The 23,739-nt window shown below is 35.3% G+C and overlaps 1 protein-coding gene across 29 annotated transcripts in view; it reads right to left on the bottom strand.

Annotated features, from left to right (window-relative positions):
• The window catches only part of TRDN (triadin), a 233,824-nt gene that overhangs the window by 193,611 nt on the left and 16,474 nt on the right, over nt 1-23,739 (bottom strand). For all 29 annotated transcript variants that reach the window (XM_082049372.1, XM_082049345.1, XM_082049347.1 and 26 more), the window contains exon 2: nt 5,786-5,995. In XM_082049372.1, coding sequence (XP_081905498.1) covers nt 5,786-5,990 — 205 coding nt within the window. In that variant the 5' untranslated portion in view covers nt 5,991-5,995. The remainder of the gene's footprint in view (nt 1-5,785; nt 5,996-23,739) is intronic.

The raw sequence follows: 23,739 nt of genomic DNA, 5'->3' as shown, positions 1-23,739 counted from the left end.
CTGCAATTGTTGCTGAAATGAATTACTGGTTTTGTTTGATTAAAATTAGAACACAGATACCATTATGGCCCGGAAATTTGGTGTGTGTTTTGTATCCCATGAAGTGCATTTAAGCATGCAAGAATTATTTCTTTTCTTAGATCCTTCCATGTTCACTGTGTCAGTTTTTGAAATTTCATATTTTCAGCTTCATGACCTCATGCAGTTTGATCTAGCACAATTTCTCTTACATATGCTAGATCATTTGGGACCAACAGTACTTGCAGCACTGCACTATTTTGTAGACTGTCATTATTTTCAGTATAAACTTATTTTCTAGTGATTTTAACTCGGCCGTGAGACTTTCTGCAGAGTGAAACATGGCAAGTGAGATGTCATCTGGGCAGTCCTTTAAAATGGAATTGGGTTTAAATCCTTTAATTGTTTTTATCACTATGGAAGACAGTGAAAAAAAAAAAGTTTTGTAGATTTTTAGGTACATTAGAGGAAGTCCCATATAATTCGATTAAGAATTTTGTTAAGAGCTTTGAAATGAGTAAGCTTGTTTACTCATGCTTTGGATTGACAACTGTAAAGATGGTACAAATTGTATTTCAAAAGACTAGAACACTGTTTTGATAAGTTCAGGGTGAGCACAGCGAGGGCCTTTATTTTACACCCTACTCCTTTGTTCTGTGGGAGATTTGTCTAGGGTTTTGCATGTATGGAAAAATTTTTACCAATTATTTCAGTTTGGTGAGACTGTAAAACACCTTTTGCCTCATGAGACAAAGCTATTTCTTCTGTTAAGTTTGCTGGTGTTTTAAACTAACCTAGAAGTTCATTCTTTTTCCTGAATAAGTACAAAAGTATTATTAGTTTTAATACTGTCATAAAATACAAGAGCAAATATAATTACACTCTTCTTTTTGTAGTCCTTAAAAGTTTCCAGTGAAAACAAGACCAACAGAATGACTGCAGTGTAATGACATTCCAGGAGAAAAATGGATATATATATTTATATTATAATAAATATATATCTCACAGAACCAAAACAAAACAACAAAACCAACAAGAACAAACACTACACAAAACAAAAAAAGAAAACAGAACAAGTAAGACCCAACCATCCAACAAACAAACCTCAAAATGACACCAAAAACAAACACACAAACCCCCCTAGTAGAATAGCTGTCTTTTGGTGACTTCCACTTCTCTTAATGACAAAACAAACAGACTGCACCTAACAGGCTTTGCACCTTACAGTTTTATCATTCAGGACATGCAGTAGACTGGAACACAAATATCCATGTGTCAGTTATACAGTACAAGTTGTTTGGTGTCCTGTTATTTACCTTCTTGTGTCTTTTTTTCACATTAATATATGGTTCCTAATTTTGTTTGCTTGCTTGTTTTCCTCCACCGGAGAATATTAATAGGTATATTATCCTGACTACCAAGGGCCAGCCAAAAGCTTTCTGTGGCTACAAGACAGTAATAAAGTGACCACAAGCTAAGGCAGGGAAATGGTGACTTTGGACTCTGTTAGTCGGAAGCTGATGTGGAAAACCCCACAATAATTTGGACAAACATTTTGCCACTAATTTAAAAAGGTAAAAAAAAAAAGTATTAAAGAGAACACTTGACTGTAATTCATGTCACTTCTTTTGGAGCTGGGACCTCTGTGCCTGCATGCCCTTTTGGTCCCCACTCCTGTCATTGGCAGGCATTGCCTCCACAGAGATCTGCCTTTGCTCCAGGCCTCTAAAAAGCCTCTTTATGGTTGAGCAAACTGAATTATCCACAACAACGAGCCTGCTCTTTTTTCTTTTGTGAAAGCAGTTACAATAAGTTGGCAAGTTCACCATGTTATGTGTGTTTATTTTGTGGATAGTTTTGGGTTTCACAGATCTGGTGAGGTTTCATTAGGTTTGATTTAGTCTGGCCTTTAGGTGATTGGCTAAATCACTATCAATTTACTCTGAATATTGAACACTCTGGAGCTGAAATTAGGGTGGTGTTAATTAGCTGTAATTGGTCACAGAGATGGCAGAGAATTCTGAACACTTTATTAGCCCATTAGCAAACATGGATTCTTGGGCAATCAATCTTTAGGATGAAAATAATATTAAATTATTTAGTTACATTTACCAATTAAAACATATAATCCAGTTATGTGTACAAGAAATCCATGAAATACATTTGTGATTTATGAGGCCAATTAACAAGGTGTATTTTCTAGCTTATAGGACAGTAATAATAACAAACTGTTGCAAAGCACATATCAAACCAAAATGAACCTTTTTTCTGTGTTTCTGAAAACTCTGAGAACATATAAGAGATCTTCCAAAGCATTATGTTACTTATTGCATTTTCATACATGCTACATACTTGCATGAGATTCATAGTTTATCTCAGGCTTTTCCAACGTATGTCACCTCCATATCATGTTAGAAGTATTTCAGTCATATTTATAGTTGTACAATAAAATGTGATAGGAATGCAAGCTTTCATTTCTCTCCTCAAAGGAATGAACATAACACACTCAAGTGAAACACTGCAAAATTTAATTTCCTTCTTCTGGGTATAGATCAGAGACAACCCCAGTGTGGAGAGTGTGGCACTTTACCCAACTCTCCCTAGAGCTCTCCCAGCTCTGGTCCTTGCTTCCTGCAAACATGGCAAAGGACTGGCTCTGCAGATAGATGGGCACAGTATGCTATTAAGTCATCCCCCTAGGAATCACCTGCCCCCAAATCAACAGGATTAACTGTAGGAATGAGTGAGCGAAATCCCGACTACAAAGGCCCACAGATCCACTTCTTATATGTGACGATGGGAGAATCTGCCCCTTAGTTATCTTTGTGTCTCCACTGAGATCTCTGGCTAGGTGCTTTCTAAATACCTATGTGTTTCTAATAGAAATGTCAACAAAATCACATTGTTGATCAGTTGGCATCTCTAAAGTTCATCTAATGCAATCCCTTTTAATGAGAGACTATTGCCAACACTGGATCCAGTCAGCTATGGCCACCTGGCCAAGTCTTGAACACTACCAAGGACGCAGAATTTGCAGTCCCTCTAGGCAACCCATTTCAGGGCTTCACTGCTCACTGGTAAAGACTTCCCCCACCCACTGTTCAAAATGAACCTCTTGGGCAGCAGCTTCTGGCCAGATCCCCTCTTTATATCCCCTCATACGACAAAGGACATAAGCTTGGTAACTGTTTGCCCTTTGTCATCTATAACTGCCTTTTAAAAAGCTGCAGGCTGCTCTTAGGTCACCCCTCAGTTTCCCCTTCTCTAGACTAACCAAGTTCACCTCTCTCAACTTGCCTTATTCATATGCTATGCATACTTTCTAAACTTGAACTTCACGGAACTTCATGTAATGAAATGGGAAAGAGATTAAAAGAACTGACTTATGAAAGGCAAGTGTTTAAGGAAAATAGATACTGAATATTTTGTGTTTATAGATTAAAAACCATACAGTTGAATGTCATTTCTTTGGTATCTTTCATTTACATTTAAAACCTAGGAAATTAATTTTAATCATGTTTGCAAAACTGAACTTACAGTCCTGAAAATAAATATTCACTTATTTTATGCAGTTATGGTTCTTTAAAGAGCAGTGTCAAACCCAAGAAAAAATATCACTAGGTTTTATATTTAAGGAGTCACTTAAAAATATACTCCAAATTTTACTTTCTATATGAAAAGATGGCATCACCTCAACTAGAGGCAAAGGGCCAAACTCTCAAAGGGTGAAAATCATTCTACTATCAAAAATGCCAGCTGGGTGGTCCTATGTGAAATCTTCAGCTATTTCCATGGAATTTTTATAATCAGTGTGTTACACTTGGAAAATCAGCCTGAGTAGGAACTCAGGAGCTGAAACCCAGGAGTCATGGTAACAGCTATGTAGCCATTGTTATACTTATGTAGATGTAGAACGCAACCTAATAAATCCTGGTCTGAAGAAGCACAGCAGTTCCTTCTCTTAATGTTTCACCATTGAGACCTGATTTAAATGCTGGCTTAATTAATCACTTAGGAAGAGAAATATCTTTGGGAAGGCAAAGAAACAAACTCATTATTTCATACCTAAGTATCATCTCTCAGAGGTGTCCACAAAATATGAACTCACCCTGCAGATTAAATTTTACATGTTTTTTGTTTCTACAACCTGGTCTGAAAATGTCAGTTTCCACCAGCACCTTCTGGATTTAAGCTCACCTAACCAAGACAACATGAACATCAAATTTCCATCTGCTTAGTAAGTTTCCTTCCATCTCCAGTATGAATACAGATTCTCATTGCTCAACATTACCCTGACTAGTATATTGAGCATGCATGAACTGACTGCCAGTTCAGGAATCACTTAGTTTAGGAGTTTTGCATGAGTTCTGCTTATTGTAAACGTATTAGTAACTTGATTGACTTATTGATTCATAGTCAATATGGACAATTAAAAGCAGAATATGGTGATTTCTTTCTCTTGGTTTACATCGGTGTTGTAACATTAAATGTGTTGCTTACAAATTCAAATCTGATGCCTGTTTTGTGAGGCTCACTCAAAAGGAGCTTTATGTTTTATTATGACTCAAGTGAATTCTTTCTGAAAACAAAGATAAATGAGAAGAAAAAAATTACGAAAATTTTGAGTTATGTTTTTTCACTTTTCAAGCTTCTATGTCATCCATTGATCCAGGATTGGATGGTTTCTTTAAAGTTCTATCTACATCTCAAAACTTTTTAAGTAAATCTTGAGGTTATATTGATAGATAGCCAGACAAAAATCTATGGATTTATCAGTAAACTCATAAAGTCCAGGAAATTAACTCTGAAACATCAAGTCAATTTGTTTTGAACTAAAAGGCTGAACTCTGAATTTTGATTCCTAGTTAATTACTGTGACAGATGTGATAACTTGAGACCTAGAGTTCTTATTTATGAAAGAAAAGGGCCTGGTTACCTCACAAAATTTTGCTGTCAAAGTGGCTTGCTGAATGCTATGCACCCTTTACAGACATTGGTAGTTAATTCATTTTATTTTTCATTATATATCATTGCCAGATCCAAGCCATAAAAATTAAGTAATTTCTCTTCCCTATTCTTTTCTCCCCATTTCTCAACCATGATCACAACATTTGTGCAACATACTTGATTTTCATCTTTTCCCTCAGTAAATAATGTATACTCTAAAATTTGATTTTGTTCAGTCAGTTTGCCAAGTCTTAATCTAGGCTAGCATTATTTCTTTATTGAAGGCAAGGGTGTGCCAGAGCTCATATGAAGAGCAGTCTTTTGTGTTTATGGGGTTTGAAGATTAATTTAGTGTTAACATCTTAAGAAAATATCTTTTTCATATTTCATGTCATTGAACTGTGTAAGCTGATGTCAGAACAGTCATGGCAACTATGAAAGATTTTAAAATACATTTCAGGAAATATGAATTTAGATCTAGTTTTATTTTTCTTGAAATAATTTTATATAGAAATTGCAAAACAGAAATCGTACCACACATGAACATATACATATTATTTTATATATACTTGTCAACATACACGTTTTATAGCATGAGGATGGGCTGCAAAATGGAGATATTTAAGTTATAAAGATGTATGAAGGGTAAACTAATATCTTCTGACTTTTCTCACAATATCTCCTCTCTTGTTAAACTCAGCAGAGACACTGTGTTGGCTCCAAGAAGGTGAGAGACATGCAAATTTACTTAACACACAGTCCTTAATAAATGTTTGAATTCTAATATACAAGACATCAAACAGAATATACTGAATTTTACCTGCAAAGGCTTTGTAATCCACCAAGTCAAACATTACGATAGCTACTGCTGACCAGGTAACAATCAGAGCAACAACAAGAATCCATGCTGCTGGTGAGCTGAATGTTGTCACGAGGTCTTCTGCAACTGACTTCTTGCCCACTTTCATGGATGATGAGGGCACAGATCCGTTTTTACCATCTATTATTGTTGTGGTTGTAGACATACGTCCTAGGTAAATAGTCAAAGCAGAGGAATTAGAATGTAACACTTGGTCCCTAAAATCAAGAATATGAATGCTGCTTTGAAATCCTTCCATACTCAGAATATTTTAAAAAATGCAAATATTACATTATTAAAGACACATTCTTGTGCTTTCTGGAAGGAGCTTTTCCTGAGCTGAAGCCACTTTTAGCAAAGGTAATTTGGGAGCAAACATGGTGAAATAGACACAACTGGCCTTTTTAATTATGATACAACGCTTTTTAGTCTACCACGAATAGCTACAGATCTAAGAGAGTGATTGGTGAAAGCATAAAATATTACTACTCTCCAAAGGACTGTCTTGTTACGGAATGTAGGCCATATTCTCAGATGATGTGATTAAATATATTTGCGTTGATTGGAATGAAGCTACACCATTCAAGGTTTGGCTGGACTTCTGCTGTCAAGGACGTGTATCAATGGCAACAAGAATGTATATACTTCATTTAATCTAACAGAAACAAAAATTACCTACATGTCCAGTATCCTTATAAGTTGCAAAGAGACTTGTAGCTGATTTTTAAATACCTTTGTTTGTGGCATTTTTTATTTAGTGCAATTATCTGCTAAGAAACAAGAGTTACAGTTCCAAAACAGACTTAATTCAAGAAAGCATAGGTTAGGTACTAGAAAATAGCAGGAAGATGAGCATGTATGTTAACTAAATAAACAGCTGACACACATTAACTGTTTAATAGACAGTTAACAGTGGTGACTTAATCTAATTCTTCCTGGGGTATTAAGAAATGTTAAATATGGACATAAACCAAACCTTTGGTAACTGAAACCTGACAACAATCCTTGTATTAGTCTTCCTTACAAAAGAAAGTGATAACATAACAATCTTGGTTGGTATTTGTTTCCCAGTATATACAATGACAAGAGTAAAAATATTCATAACTCTGCAGTCAACATCAGAAGAAGAACACAGAACCTCCACTTAGCTTAGTTTACAATATCTGCTTGTAAGCTACTGTTAAAATATTAAAATATATGTTACATACATTTCTAGTCTGGTAGGTGATACCAGCTCTCACAAATTTCAGCAACCCTTGCCCACAGAGATCTGAAATTTCAAGGAATCATGTGATGGTTGGTTTGCTCATACCTTTACTTCTCACCCTGAGAACACCTATCTTCTGTCACAGCTGATACAACCTATAAAGCTGATGATTTGCTAGGATGACAGAGCTAAGGAAAGTGACAGAGCTATTCTACACAAGATACACAGGTTTAGTTTCACTTTTCACATAGAAAATGGAAAATATGACATTGGAAACATCAGTAGATCTAAAGTATAAGGCGGTTGAAGACTTTCAGATATTTGCTATTACAATGTGTACGTAGCCTCTATTTGAGAATCACTATATCGATATCCTTAAAGCAATAAATGAAGAATTAGATCCTTGATATTAATCATAGGTACAACTATTTATTCCTGAAAAAAAACCCACCAACAACAATTGCATAACAAGTCTTCCAGTCTTCATGCTAATGAATATTGATTTTATTTTTTCTGTAAAAAGTGAGAACAATAAAGTGATACTGAAATGACCTTCATGTATCTTACATACGTCTTTCTACATCTGTAGAAAAGGGAAGGACAATTCTGGTATCAGAGGTTCCCAGACTCTTAATCTGTCATATCTGTAAAGTGTTCAAAGTCATACCCTGAAATATTCTACATTTCTTTTTATTATTATGTAATGCATTACATTTCTAGTTCCCTTAACTCTACCTGTTAAGCTTGTCTCTGCTCAAGCACCCTGACACTGATTGGTGCCTTGTTTCAAGCCCCAGAAAGATTCTCTGCTAAAAAGCAATGTTGTATAAGAAGAACAAGATTGGTATATTACGTTTTTTGTTACTTATTTGAAACTTAGTCCTATTTATAGAATGTTTATTCTGCTAACGGATAATGTCTATCTACTAAGATAGAATTTATGCTCTTTTTTATATATATATTGTAAAAACATCACTGCTTCCATTTCTCCAAACATAAATTTTGAATCAAACATTTCACAGCAGGAAGAAAATCTGCCAAGTGACAACCAGCAATAAAGATCTGTTTCCTAAAGTCAAATTCAAAATCAATAGCATTTTGTTATCCTACTGCATGCAAGATGCAAGTGATTTGTGCATGCAACAGGTCATAAATGACACATTATGCATTTTTTTCCCTTGGGGATATCAGTCAGAGTTTATGATGTGTAAGAGAGAATAAAAAAGTACTGCTTCGTCTGGACAAATCTGATTAATATCACAGCATATCTCCAAGGACATGCTAATGGCAGATATTTGCACAGTTATAATATAAGCAATTAAAACTCTATGTGTGTAATAGATATAGACATATACATATAATTACCATTCAAAGGATCATTCCTCTAGGTCGGTTGCTGTGCAAAAATAGTTTCTTCCTTCTTATTTAGTATACTTAACTTTTCAAATTCAGACTGCTATGTTCCTTCTTTGGTGAAGAGTTTCCCACAATTTATCAATCTGAGTAACACTGCAGAGACAAAACTTAATTATGCTAAAATGTTATTTATTGTATGATTTTGACTGCTGGTGTGGCCTAGTGAGACTTCCCCTTGAAACCTCAGGATGTCATACAATAAAATCACCATTGTTACATTCATTGAAGTGAGAGTGAACAGCTATTGAAGCAAATTTACATGGAAGTCAAGCTAAGAAAAATGCTGTTATACTGCTAGAGGTTCCCAATGCAGGTACTTGAAGTATGATTCGGGCGCCTAAGAAGGGTCATCACTGTTGTTATAGCTGCTTTATAGTATCAGAGACATGCCCACAGGACTGGCAGGCATAATCTACAGGACATTTACTTCTGAATTGCCTGGAGGAACCCAGACAGGATGTTCTAAACTACCGAAAATAGAAACTAGATTTTTGTGTCACTAGCTACTAATATAAACAAAATTGGCTGGAGGAGTTTATTTAAGTCTCTTGAGGAATACTGTTTGCTGCTACATAATCTCATATGAGGTGGATTGTATATTGATACCATTCTAATTTCATGACTTCAAAAAGAAGAGACAACCACACCAAGATGATTGCCCTCCTCAATACAACCACTCTCTTATTGCAGTACTCACGGTGCCATCTTGATGCTTTCCTGTGCTTGGTCCCTGCTTTGCTGTGTCCAGTTGTTGTGTGCATTGTTGTCCATCTACCAGTGTTAACTTTCTCCCGAAGCCTACAGTGATGCTATTTACACAGGTAGACCAGTAGAGAAAGAGAACACTTACATATGTGCAATGTTTCTATCAATTCAACCAACAACATTTCTCCTCTCTCTCAGAAAAGCACCAAAGCAGAGGTCCTGCCCGAGAGGTCAGTGAGGCTTTGGGTGCCAAGCGGGGGAATGAGAAAGACAGGCATGTTTGACGTTTCAAAATCAGCTGATTAATATAAATTTTTAATATAAAATTACTATACAATTTTTACTGGTAAAATCGGCAGGGGTCATTCAGCAAGTGGTTAAAATCAGATTCCTGGACTTCTCCAGACATCCTTGCCACCCATATGATACACATTTTCTCTCCCAAGACACATTTCACTGTCTGTGTTAGAGACAACGAGAATCCAAGTCAGTTTTGTTTAGTATACTCAGATAAATAGTGGACCAGGAGATTCATGAGCAGATCAGTTGTCCCTGCTTTGGAGGAGGCAACATCTGTCACAGGAGTGGAGGGGGCAGCTGAAGGCTGTTACAATTTCTGCCATCCAATTTTAATCCACCACTACATGCCTACTGGAGCCTCCTGGCACTTTGGGTTGTGATTGGTATTGATTTTCAATGAGGATAGGAACTTTAAAAAGTTATTTATACATTTCTATAAAAAGATTACTCTGGGGATATATACCTCTGTCTCCACATCACAATTTCTCATGCACACAGAACTACCCCATCAGGTCACAAATGTCACCTTTACATCAACAGATTGATTCACTATATTCCAAACAGCTAAAACTCTGAGATTCTTACTATTCCTCTGGTTTCAGACTTGTCACTTAGGGTACAATCTGAAGACCCATAAGGTCTCATATGTATAAATAAACCTTGACAATCAGTGACAACTTTGAGGAGAACACTGTGTGACTTTTTCAGAATATAGGGTGAGCTTGTAGTTCTGGTAGCTTAGATAAAATAGCCTTTGTATTTGTGAGCTGAGCTCTCCTTAAGGCATAAAAAGCATGAGTCCATGCTTAAGGATGGGCACTTGATTTTGCAGTTCAGCAGCTATACTTCCCACTACCTGAGAAGCTAAACAAAAAAGGAAAAAAACAAACAAACAAAACACAACAAAACCCTACTCCATTCAGATTCATGCAAGTGTAAAATAGTAATTTTCTACATTTAAGTTATTTCATAGTTATTTTATGTATTACAGTCTTCATTCTACTGACAGCTTGAAAAAAGCCCAAAACTCAAGTAAAATATTTAATGTGAAACGCCTTTTTAAGTCTGAGCATACTGAAAGCAGAGGGCTAGTCATGCTACTAAAAGAAAGAGGTCATTCCCTTTTAAATGCTAGGATGATTCAGCTGGGATGTCGGAAGCCTCAGTGCAGTCTGCTCAATATGAGAGAGCTGGTAGATTTTGACTTGTCTGTTCCACTCCCCAGATGAACACTCCAGTAAATAGGCTATAGAGCATTCTGGATTCAGGTCATTAGTGGCTCGTGTTCGACCTATTCCACTTCACTTGGAATATTTAAATACTAATTAAGGGAGCAGAAAAGAGAAAGAATGACTATATAAATCAACACTGTATGTTAAGCACCAGCTCGAGCCTTGGGCTTTAACCTGGTGACCTCGTCAATCCACTACTGTTGCGACCAGACAATAAGGAGTCAGCCTATAGCAAGGAGGGTACCCTGGAAGAAGACAAGGGACTAGAACCCTTCAGTGAAGGACTGGGCAATGGATATTCAATAATCTGCTACACTTTTTTCAGGACCTGCATATCACCTTTATGAGTCCACAGACTCCTACAGTTCTCACAGCAATCACTCTTTTCCCATTGGAGGAAAATGCTGTCTACCACAAGAAAAGTCTATGCCTATGCCTGTTGTCCAGGTGATGCTGACACCTAACTATAGAGTTGTTCTCTTTTAATTTCTCTGCTGCACCCTTGGTTTATACAAGTGGAAAAGGCAGAATTTCTGCTGTGGTAAATAGTTAGTAGCTTGTAATAGAATAACAGTAGCAATATTATTTTGTGAAATGGTCTAATTACTTTTGTTCAGAAAGCTTCTGTTTCATCATAAGTATTTAACCAATTTCTCCGCACTTCACTGGACGCATGCTTTTTTCCTCCTTTATACATTTATATGGGAACAAAATGCTGACCAGAGAGAAGAGAGAATTTCAGAATCCACTGTACACACCTGAACAGAGAGCCTCTGCCATCTTATCCAGCCAGCACCAGTAGCCAAGAGATGGAAATGCTGGACAGCGAGTAACAAAATTCAGAACAGCTCAGAGAGCAGATTCCAGCTGTGCAAAACTTCGGTTCTCCTCCAAATGTTGACAAACTGTGTGATTACAGTGAATTTTAAACCACTTGTTATGGAGGATCTGTAGTCCTGGTAACCTTCAATAGGTTAGGAAACTAGTTAGATCCATTAATATGGATCGTGTTTTCTGTTGGACTTACACGGTAATATAAAGGCAAGACTCTTCCTGATACTGACAGAGCAGCAGATGGAAACAAGGAAAGACAACTTAAATAGGCAAATTCAGCTTATCTTTAAAATCTCTTCTGTCTCATCATTATCTGCACCAGGCTCTGTGAGTGGGACAGTGATCTGCAGTTCAGCTCAGAAACGGGTGGTGGGCACCTAGCGTAGGTCTTCTGAATATGAACAAGCTTCTGCAAGCTGTTGAGTAGAAATATGACAATTTTAAGGAAAGCTCATTCATTTAGAGCTGCAGCATAAATCTTCTCTTGAGTTAGCTGACATTCAGCTATTTCTTTTCTTTCGTATCATATTACAGTGTCCTATGTATAAATGAATGATTGCAACTGGAATAACTAAAAAGGAATAATATATGAAGGGAGTTTCACAACTGATACTAGAATTTACAGACTTTAAAATTCACTGCACATAGTACTGAAGTGTTACTCTACAGTTTATGTAATTAAAGTTCAAAGAGAAAAACCTCTCAACATATATCATGTATATATTGGCAAACTTTTCAAAATTAAAATGTAGTCTTTCTGCACACTAAAGGCTTAGAAAGCTATGACTGGGACTTTCTTTGAGGGAACATTTGCAGACTTATTGGTGACTGATAGTTATAAAAATGTAATATTCTTTATGAAATGTGGAAAATAGGTTTGCAGATTATGCAGCAACTAATTCTACATGACAAAAGAAATAGAATAGAGACTATGGAATACAGAGAGGATGATGCCTGAAAATTAACTGAACAATTGAATTCAGAAAAGGCACTTATAATTACATATCATGCTGTGTACTTTTTTAATTTCCTTTTCTGTTATTATATCTGTATTGGTTTTATTTTTTGATCAATAGAGAACATCTGATAATTTAAAGAAGTAAATTCCATTAATCCTTCCTATTCATTCTCGAAGAAATTATGTATGCCAATCTTTTCATCACATTGATTTCAATGAGAACTTTGTAAAATAAAAGACACATCCTATCAAGCCATTTCATTATCTAATACAAAGAAAATGTGTACTTCATACAGCATCAGTAAATAATAGTAGTAGCAGTATTACTACTAATAAATACTATGAGGTGGAAGCTAGAAGTTTTTAATGCTGTATTCTAAGGTGTGATACATATTTTGGGACTGTAATAATGAATGTTTCTTATGATACAGTACACTGCCATGTGCTATGTGGGAAAAAATAGTGAAGAAAATATTTTAACTTAGACTACCATACCTCTATGAACAGAAAATTAATTTCCAGTGATGTACGGACAGGTCACAATAGGGATCAGAAAATTGCATGAAAAAAAAAAGGACTTTTGAATACAAAAACATAATCTCTGACTCAACAATTTTCTTACTTCGTATCCCTAAATGTTGAGCAAATATTCTGACAGGGTAGGGGTTAAGCATTTAATGTCTGAACTTACACTTCTTCCTCAGCCAGTGGCTGGTGATGAAGTCAAGATAATGCACCAGCTGGGCCAATCATCTCACATATTGGTTGTTTTCCTGTTCTCGCTGACCTTATTTTCATCATATAAATACCAAATTAATATGAAAATCAAACATATATTCATCTTTAACAATATTTTATTTCTGTTACGAGTTCTCTGTTGCTCTTTATTTGCAATGCTACTTGGGCAGAAACAGGATCTTTTCACTTTAACAGCCTGCTGTTTATACCCTACTTACAGTCATAATTCTTCTATTATGATATTACAACAATTTCATGTCAATCTACTGTGAGGATTACGATGATTCTAAATGGGAGGGAGCAACAAGAGAAAATGAACTTCTAAGAAACAAATCTACCATTTTTATGCAAATATCCTTTATAATAAAAAAGAAGCAATACAAAATGTATAGGAAGATTTTTTTTTTTCCACATGGAACAATTTTTCAAAACCCACTGTGAAGTGCTAGTAACTCTCAATAAAAGAAATACGGAAAACAGAAACTAAGCTCCAATGTTTTTAGATAAATTCCTTCCTTTATCTTGCTCTTTCTTATATAATGCATCACATACCTGGTATAAATCACTTTTTGAAATAATTAATCAGGTGCAGCACAGCATTTCTTAATCATACTTTAAGAATAACAAATCAAAATACCTTCAATCCCACATTTTCCATTTAGCTGTAGTTATTTGAATTCATGTATCTGATTTTATTTGTTTCTGAGGACAGCTGCAAAGATTAAATATATTTTTGTGTATATAAAAGATTGGTTGTATCTGATGTAATAAGCTGGCATACATGGTTAACTCCTTGCCATGAAGATTCAAATGATGAATTTGGACCATCACTGTATGCAAGGAGTCACAATCCCCTGAGGGCAACCTGGTCTGCACCCTCATGGGAGCCCTCTTGATCAAAAATCTGAGCAGTAGCAACTAGGGCTGATTTGTCTGAAGTAGTTCAGAAGGTGGAATGGGATAGAAGGGGAGTCTTCTACTGACAAGAAATTCAATTTGCTCTAGTAACAAGCATAACTGAGAAAAAAAGATCCTCCGAAGATTTTTAAAGGGAATAAATATATAACTGAGAAAACATCTCTTTGCTCTAAAGAGATTTCCCCTGCAGAGAACAGTGTGAACAAAAATCTTACCAAACACTGTCCCAAACCTCACCAGAAAAAAACAAAAAAACAAAATATGTTTGCAAACCTAATAGGCAACACCTGCATTTTGGGGAATGAATAATTGGATCCTGTTGAAGAAATACCAATACTAGCTATTATTTGTTCTGGCATAGGCCAAGGTATGAACTGTACTATTAGACAAATTACATACGAAAATGAGGAATTCTACCTGTTTGTACAGATGTCTTGAAGCACTCAGAGAACTTCAAGGAAGGGAAGTGGGAACATTTTTCAGTCAGATCCCAATTATACTGTGTTTTAAAATACAATCAGCAGTAAAATAAGTTAACTCATCCTCAGCTGACATAGTTCTAACCTTTGACTTCAGAGAGCCCAGTTAGATCAGCTGATATCTGTTGGATTTAGAAGCTCACATGCCATTGAAATTTCATATGACAAGTCCTATATCACTTGAAAAGTTGAACTTTAGTAATTTGGAGGCAAATTTCCATCTTTCCGTACATGTTTGCATTTCATAGTCTAGTAGACCATTGGTCAATACTTCAAATTAAGTGGAGGAAAATTTGTCTCCCATACTTTGGCAAGAAAGTGTAAAAAATGCCTTCATTCCAAAATTGCTTATAAAGAACATTTTGCCAATACAACCTTTAACCTTCTGTCTCTGTGTGACTCTTTCTTGTGTGCACATGTATTTCAAAAAGATTTTACATTATTCTGATTATTCAAGTAGAACAGATGCAGAAGGGATTAGCGTTTAGTTTTTACGTAAAAGATCCTCCATGTTGTTGAGCCTGCTGAAATAGTCTTATATGACTATTTTGAACCTTTCTGCAATAATTCATTCCTGAAATGGCTTTGGAAAGGAAAGTAATGGAAACCCTAAAGACCAGGTTTAAAAGACAACAGGTTTTACTGGGAAATTTTACAGATTATTTTACTTACAACTATATCACTTTGTGTAGTGATTTCTTGATAATTTAGAAGAGGGATTAACAATGATCAACATTGAACAAATTAGTTCTATAAAATCAAAACTACAGGAGGTACAATTGATAAGAAAAGGAAAAAGCCATTTAATGGACTTTAAACCAGTAACCAAACATGGTAAAGGGACGTTGAGCTGCTTGTTTTGCAAAAGACAGTAGACCACCTTTGCATGACCTGGAAGTTAGACATATAAATTTTTCCTCTTTGAAATAACTCTTCAGTTTGGTATGTTTTTACATTTTCTTTTAGAAATGCTGAGATTTGTTCAAAAATCAAATGTTTAATTTCCGGCTTCTCAGTATGTAGATGAGATGAGTGTAATTGAATTCTGAACACAAAATATTAAACTGTCAGCACCCTGAAAAATCCATTGTTTGTTTGTTTCCACACTTGATTTTTTTTTATTAATCAGTAGTAATACCTTCCTTCTTTGGAAACAAATTGGTACTCTGAAACAGTAAAATGTTTTACTTTCCTGTTCATTTTAGAAATCTGACATTTCTGAAAGAGGTGCCAAAGGGATATTTAGATGTACTTGCAAGTTGATATAAGCTCTGAGGTACATCTTATCTTCTAAAATGTCAAAATGAAGGTTGGAGGAAAACGGTTGCCATTTATCTTTAAATAGCATGAAGCCCTCTACAGCTAGAGCACTGTATGCATTCCCTTTGTAATTTGTTCTTGGAAACTCAACTCTACACATCTCTGCATCCTTCAGAGAGGATTAGAAAAAAACACTGTCTTTATTTGTTGTTGTTGTTGTTATGAAAAAAAGAAAACAAAATCTGTTCCCATATGAAAAATAATGATAGTCATAATAAATATTGAGAGAAATTAGTATAAATAGTAGGTTACAAATACCTCTCTCTTCACCCCGGACAAGTGTACCAACATAAAGAAACTCTGTAAAGAAAATTCCATATCTTTACTTCCTCTCTACTATTCTCTCTCCAACAAGCACGTTTAGGAATGATTTATAAAATCATTTGCTTCATTTCATTTATTCCAAGCTAACCCAACCCTCAAGTTAGGGCCAACATTGGACTGATAGCTACAGACTCTCAAAATGAAAGCACTTCACTATAGACTTCACAACTTACAGTGGAAGCAGTGCCTCACATTGCAAGTCTTCCAAGTCTTCCATATGGAGCTATCCAGTCATTACAGCACTCAAATATGGAGATCACCTTATTTATTCATATGGTTTGAATATATATACCCATAAGTCATACTGAAGAGACCTGACCCCAACTCTCTTACCAGAGACAGAAGAAAAAGGCATTTTTAACCAAGAAGAATACAGAAATTACTATACTAAGATTAATGTAGAGGGGGAAAAAAAGAAAAAAAAAAAAAGGAAAAAAAAGTATTAAAAAGACTTTGCCAAAAAGTGGAGAGACAAATTTCCTTATTTGACAAAAGGAGAAAACTAAAATAAGTGCTCACGTCAAGTCAGTCATCTGTGTCACTGATATGTCTCATCTGTAAATAACAATTTACTATGAAACTATTACACGTCATTCTTTCTGCGAGAGAGAAAACTGAAAGAGGTCTACTGAAGAAAATTGTTATATGGCTTGCAAAACAGTATAACCAATTTCATGAGAGATAGGAGTTAGCTATAGTCAATAGTAAACAGGAACAGATGAACCAAGGTCTACTGTCAGGGAGTTATTTTCTAATAACTGTGAGAGTACTCCATCTGTATACTTACAGAACAGTTAAAGGCAAATCCACTGCATAAGCACCTAAAATACTAGGGAAACAAGGTTTTCTAAAGCTTACTTCAAAACTTATGGGACAATTAAAATGAACCCCCAAAATGCTTTATGATATACTGTTTGTATTCAGTGTGTATTCTCATAAGAAAAAAATTCTAGGAAGCAGTGGCAGTCATGATAGAAATGGCTCCTGTGAAGATCTTGTTTTGTTTTCTCCTCTTTCTTGGTCTGAAAGAATCCTTTGGAAAATATCCCTTCGATTTTAGGGCACAAGAGGGCGCTTGAATTGGCACCAAGGACTAGAATTCAGTTTTAAGTAAAAGTTAAGGGTGTGCTTTATAATTTACTTTTTGCAGCACTGATTGCAAAAATAGTAATCTGAAGTTAAAGTTTAACCTTGATAGACTGAATTAATATTATCATTCACCTCTGATGAATGGGAATGATCTCAATGGGCAGCTGAGACACAGGGTAGGCTATCACAGTCAGGACAGTTGATCTTTGTTGGGGGGACATATTCACAATACATCTGTCATCTAAAATGTGTTCTGAGATGTTCAAGAGCTGGGAAATCATTACACTATCTTACAAAGGTTTCTTTAATAGAAACTACAAATACATATTAGAAACTACAGATACATCTTAGTAGAAAACTTTTTTTTTTTTAAGAAAGTAGTATTTCTGGAGAAAATGGGATGTTTTTGAGACTACTGAGACCCATTATAAGTGACAAAATCTTTGACCAATAGGAAACAATGCTCTCCCTTACTCACAGTCATTCCTGAACTAGCTGCCATCAAGTAGCAATGCCTTAATCCATTTTATTCAGGATTATACCCTGGCTGAGCTTTGGAACCTGTGAAAAACGTGCCAGTTCAAGTCCAGTGAGAAAAGACCACTACGTAGCATTCATGTACAGGTACAGAGTTTTAGCTATCTTTTCTTCTCTTCCTGTGAAGATATTTTTATGGCACCACATCTACACACTGAAAAGATAAAAAAATGAGATTTAAGATTCCTTGAAGGTTACCCAAGGAAAAAAATATCACTTCAGTAATCATATCCATTCTCTGCATCCTTCCTCCTGTCAGCCCAGATCAATCAACCCCCATCACTAGAACAAGGTCGTGACCAGATTATAGAAATTGGAAGCCATACCAGAGTTTCACCCAGAAATAAATTAAGAACAAATGAGACTCTTAGTGGATCTGCTTTGTACCCATACCTAAGCCCAGAGGACTTCTAATGTTGCTGATTTTCACACTACCACATTCTGATCAAACAAAACCAGAAGAGTTGCTCAAAGCACAATGAATAGATTACAAATTGTTTTAGGGACTCTTGCTTTTGTGAGCTGGAAATTAGGCTTACAATCCCTCCTCATCTAATTTTATCTAAGTGACTGTAGATTGACCTGCAATTTAAATCTTCTTATCACACCTCTTCAAATCTCTGCAGAGTAAATGAGATAAAATAATAAAGACCTCCACTGCCCAAACAAATATAAGATTCAGAGTGGTCTCTAATTTATCCCAGTGATAAATGTCAAGAAGTGGTTACCTGGCTACATTATTTAGTTCCAGAAATGGAGCTGTTCTGTATAATAATTCCTAGAAATATCCCTAGCTAGACAGTGAGATATCGATGTGGCATATAAAATGAAACTTGAGATTTTGGCAAATTTGGATTAAAATATTTGCACAAGTAAATATGGTTCCATACCTCTCCACTATTACTCATCTGAAGAAACTATGGAATCCAAATTCAGATTTTAGGGGTCAGCTATGACTTTTTCTTGAAAAAAAATGAATGCATGAAAAGCAATACTTTGATGTGTGCACCTAAAAAGGTTCTTTGTTTTATTTCCCAGCTACAAGTGAAGTTCTAATTTCTACACCAACTCTAACTTGCAATGTCATGTATGATAACCAGGGAAATTTGCATGGGAGACCAAGAAGTACAAGGTTATTTTTCGTGTGTATTGTATTAGTGTTATATGGGCAGGATTTGTTTTTTGCTTAGTCTTTTCTGGTGTTTAATAAGGGCATTACACAACTGCTGTGATTTACAGAGAGACAACTGATGAATGTAGCTCAAGACTTGTCTTTTTCCTACAAGATATACTAACTTATTTTCCCATACAGCAGAGTAAATCCAAATCCGAAATGAATGTATTTTTCAAGGATGTATACCACAACATTATATATTAATGGCTTTCACTTAAAGCAGTAATGATATAATTTTAAACCATTTTTTTTTTTTTTTTTCCACTAAACACAAAATTGCTACTGCTAGTACAGAACAGGTTGCTAATGTTGTGAATATATCTACTTTTTTTTTTCAGAACTAAGTTGCTGAACCATGAAAGTAAAAATTACTTTTTCCCTACCTCCTTGAAAATGAAAATTTTATCCATATAAAAGCTGTAATGCCTGAGGAGGATGTTTTTGCTATAGGATTCAAGTATTAGTAAGGAAAAAAGAATTTTGATCCATGGTTTAATTGTTAAGTGACTCAGAGAAGTGACATCCTAATCTTGAAAAGGATTCATATGAAAGATTTACTTGTAGGCTAACAATGCTTTAAATGTATTCAGTGACTGACAAGGTAAAAATCTTCTTTGAATTCAAAGATACCTAAACCAGAATATGATTTATTTTTAATATCTATCTATATAGAGTATGCCTAAAATACCTCTTTATCCTACTTAAATTAAGCTTCTAAGTATATAACCCAAACCAGGAAGAATGCAGTAATGGTAAGACTGAGAGACATGAGAGACATGTTTGTGAAATTATTTTAACTGTGTAAGATTCCAAATTTTAGAATACAAAGTACATATGCTTAGGCATAGCATAGAGTGTTGCAAAATGATCATTAATTTTAATTCATTCTCATCACATTTTCCTAATCAGTACTAGAATACCGATGGAACAAAATAGTTTAGACATGTCTGAGTTTACCTTTCTGGGCATGTCTCTGCCCTATTCATTGATCAGGTATCCACTTACTTACATTTTTGGAATGTGAATCTTTCTGAACTTCATAGCCTCTGTCAGTTCCTGTGTCTGCATTAAAACAGTAGAAGCCAAGACAAAATAGGTTTCCACTGTATTTGGTCATGGAAGACTAATTAACATCTAAGTAGACTGCAGCAAAACGGTCTTTAAACCTCGGTGATACATCTTAAAACAGAGGAAAACCTTTCCACTGTTTTTAATGGCATAATCAGTCCAAAAATAATTCATAAGGTTAAAGTCTTGCTTCACTGCAGTGTGAAAGGATTTATTCTGAATTTTTTAAAAAAACACCATCTCAAGGTGGCCCCTCCATATTGTTATTGCGAACTGGAACAGAAAGTGAGTTCACCAGGGAAAAACTTTGACCTGTCTGGAATGAGAGTTTCCTTATTTCCTTCCATTGATTCTTAATCAAATAATCTTTAGCATCTGCTATAAACATGCACAAAATCATTGCAAAACCATTCAGCTCTCATTCGCAAGCTATAACACCTCCCTGTGTTCTCTGAAATAGCAGATCCATACAGTAAGAGCTCCAGTATTCCAAGCCCACAGTAATAGTAGGTGTTCCAAAGTTTCCACCCAGCTTGCATGAACATCAGACACTTGTAGGACCTCTCTAACACTCCTGGTATCTTGCCCCAATCTTAGTCTTTTGTGCTTTACTCACTGACTCTCCTGGTGGTAGAAAAGGAGAAGAAAAAAGTTGCATATCTGTGCCTGAAGTTCAATCATAATGCCTGAAAAGGATTTTATGCATATTTGTCCTGATTTCATCCCACTCTCCTTCATCCAACACCCTTTGTTCCATATCAATGAAACAGAGACAGCAGCTGAAAGGACATTTTTAGCCTAGTATTTCTGTCCAAACTGCCTGTGCTATATTCACAAATCTATGAATGCTCAAACACATCAACAGAAACATTTTCTTATTTACGAAAAAGTTTCACATAGTCTCAGGTCATATTCAAAGCATGTAATTATGTTCCGGGTTTTTTATAGATCCTCAAATCTGGATTTGTTTGCCCCCAGTCTTATAATATTTATCTTCCCCTCAGCTCACGCTCTGATGTAAGGCCATTCTATTTTCATTCAAAAGAAAGGAAATGATGCAGCAATTAAGTGGAGAGTGAAAGCCACACTGAAAGTCTGGCAGGAGACAGACCTGAACTTGGGTCTTCTGCTCTAACTTCTGGCTCATTGCTTCTCCATATTCTGTAGTGTTTAAGCTAAATATATCACAAACTTCCTCTGAGTGTAGTTTTTTGTATTCTTTTCGAATCTTTTCAAGCCATTTTTACACATTCAGCTTGTGTATAAAGTTTATTGAAATCTTTAAATCTTGGATTTTAAGAGTACCAATGCTACTGCTACTTTCTCATTTCAGGAAACTTTCAAGCAATTCTCCGAAGTTTCTTTAATATTAATACGGCAGTCTCAACTGATAACTTTGTCAGTATAATGAAAAGAGATAGAGATGTCCTCTGCAGATGTAGAAGTTGATAGTCCTTTCTAAATTTTTAAAAAAGCTTTCAAGAGCTACTTAGTTATTCTGTATACATCTTTGCAAGATTTTGCTGGCTGTTATATCCTGGTCAAAGGCCTATTCATCATCTAACCTTTCTTTATTAATTTCCTTTTCTATTATATCAATAGACTTCAGCTTCAGCTGTAATTAGATAAGTGCTAATAAATAAAAAATGCATACGTTCTCATTTATTGAAGATGAGTATTTGCATTACAGTTGATATTTCAGCCTTACAGCTTACATTGACTGTATTCTTACGGTCACATAACTGATAATCTTTCACTCACTAACACAATTCATACCTGAAAAAGTACAATACATTCAGAAAGCTATTAAAGTATTATGGTGGAAGACAAGAATAGACACAAAGTGTATCTAAAATAATTGAATGACTAATAATGAATTAGAGAAGTAGGCCGTAAGACATTCTACTACACTTGCTATAACTTTTCTTGGCTTTTAATTTAAGGTAGTGCTTTAATTAAACTTTAGACCAAGTGTCACAGAGAAACTGTGAAAGACTCTGTAAAGGATGATATTTTTAAAGAACTCTACCTACACACTGCACAGCATCCCGTCTACTCCCCAGAATCTGTGCCTCAGGCTACTTGATAAGTGCAGAAAAGCTAAAGTACGTTTAGGGTTCTTCCATTGTTGGGATCTACAATAAAAGGTTCATACCACCTAACCAGGCAAATAAGATATAAGAAGACATCAGTCTTATTTACAGATGAGCCTGTTTCCAAATCTGGATCAACAGTTCTCTCCTTCTCATCTTGCTGATCAGGGCAGGAGTGGTATTGTTAGCTTTTAAGGGGCATTCATGAGATATCTGCTGTGTGAAAGAGCTGTAATGTTTTCCTTGTCACCAAATGGGCAAGTGCAGGTTAGATTTTCTTCCCTCCACTTCCATATGCTCAGACCTGTTGGACTACAACCTGACAGAGTCCCTTGGGTATTCATTTCTTGAACAGTGCTATTCCCTAGAAAAAACACTACACAAGTGGACTTGAAAGACTTGAAACATCAGGAGATTGTTAAAGTCACTGTTCCTGTGATCAAGTGTTGCAAATGTTGATAAAATTCTGCAAGTATAAATAAGGGTAACATATACTTCTCCTGGAAAATTACTGTCAGGATTTGTGCCATGTGCAGTGTAGTTCTGTTCCAGCTAATACTTCACATCACCTTTAGTCAGGAGCTACTTCTCTGCAGAAAGAAGTATAGATGTAAAAGAGCTTAGATGTATATAGTGGAAATTTGGATAAGTAACTTTTATAGAGAACAAATTCAGACGATACCTTAGGAAGCACACAAGCCAAGAAAATGGCATTTGTACAAGAGATTTGTGGAAAATTAACAGTCCATGTGCTGGGAAATTCACATTATTCGTGTCTATATCCAAAAAAGGGTTTGTGAAATGCTGGTTATAAAACCAGTGAAGAACAAACTAATTTATGATTTCCTTATCTTCCCACTTCATTGCCCTAGTGTCTAAGCAAGCTGGAAACACAAAACAAAATAGACATTTCTTCAACAAAAAGTAAATCAGCAACTTACTAACAGATAAGGACTAAAAATTTATTCTCTTTCAGACAGAACATGTGCTCTTTATTTCAGCTGATGAGAGACTGCTCTAGTTCTAATTTCATTCAAAACCATTGAAAATATTCTCTCCAATCACTGTGAGAATAAAAGGTAATATTTCTACATTTAATGTATCAGAAAAGTTTGATTCTTCTAATTAAAATAATGAAAGGCATAAAAGAAGAGGAAAGATTGAAAGCAAACATAGATATGAAGTCTTGACTAGCTGAAAACAAGAGAATATTTTCTAAAACAAGATTCAGAGTTTTCGCAAACTTCATGTAGACAACTTTCATTAAAGACCTAAATAAATTCATCTATTTTTTGAAGACTTAGAATTATTCAATTAGACAAAGTGAAATAATTCTCAACAAAAATTTAAAGATAGCAAAGATTGTGTTAATAGTACCAACAATAGTGATTTCAAAGGTATTGACTTGGTAAATTCAATGAGTCAACAAATGTAAAAGAGTTTATAGTAAATGTAAAAAGTGGAACAAAAATAGGATGGAGACAAAGAAAAAGGTGGAATGATATCTTCAAGAATATTAATGT

The sequence above is a fragment of the Streptopelia decaocto genome (assembly GCF_964273445.1).
Source record: "Streptopelia decaocto genome assembly, chromosome: 3".
Lineage (NCBI taxonomy): Eukaryota > Metazoa > Chordata > Aves > Columbiformes > Columbidae > Streptopelia > Streptopelia decaocto.
The sequence above is the reverse complement of the archived record's forward strand: the minus strand, read 5'-3'. Positions and strand labels throughout refer to the sequence as shown.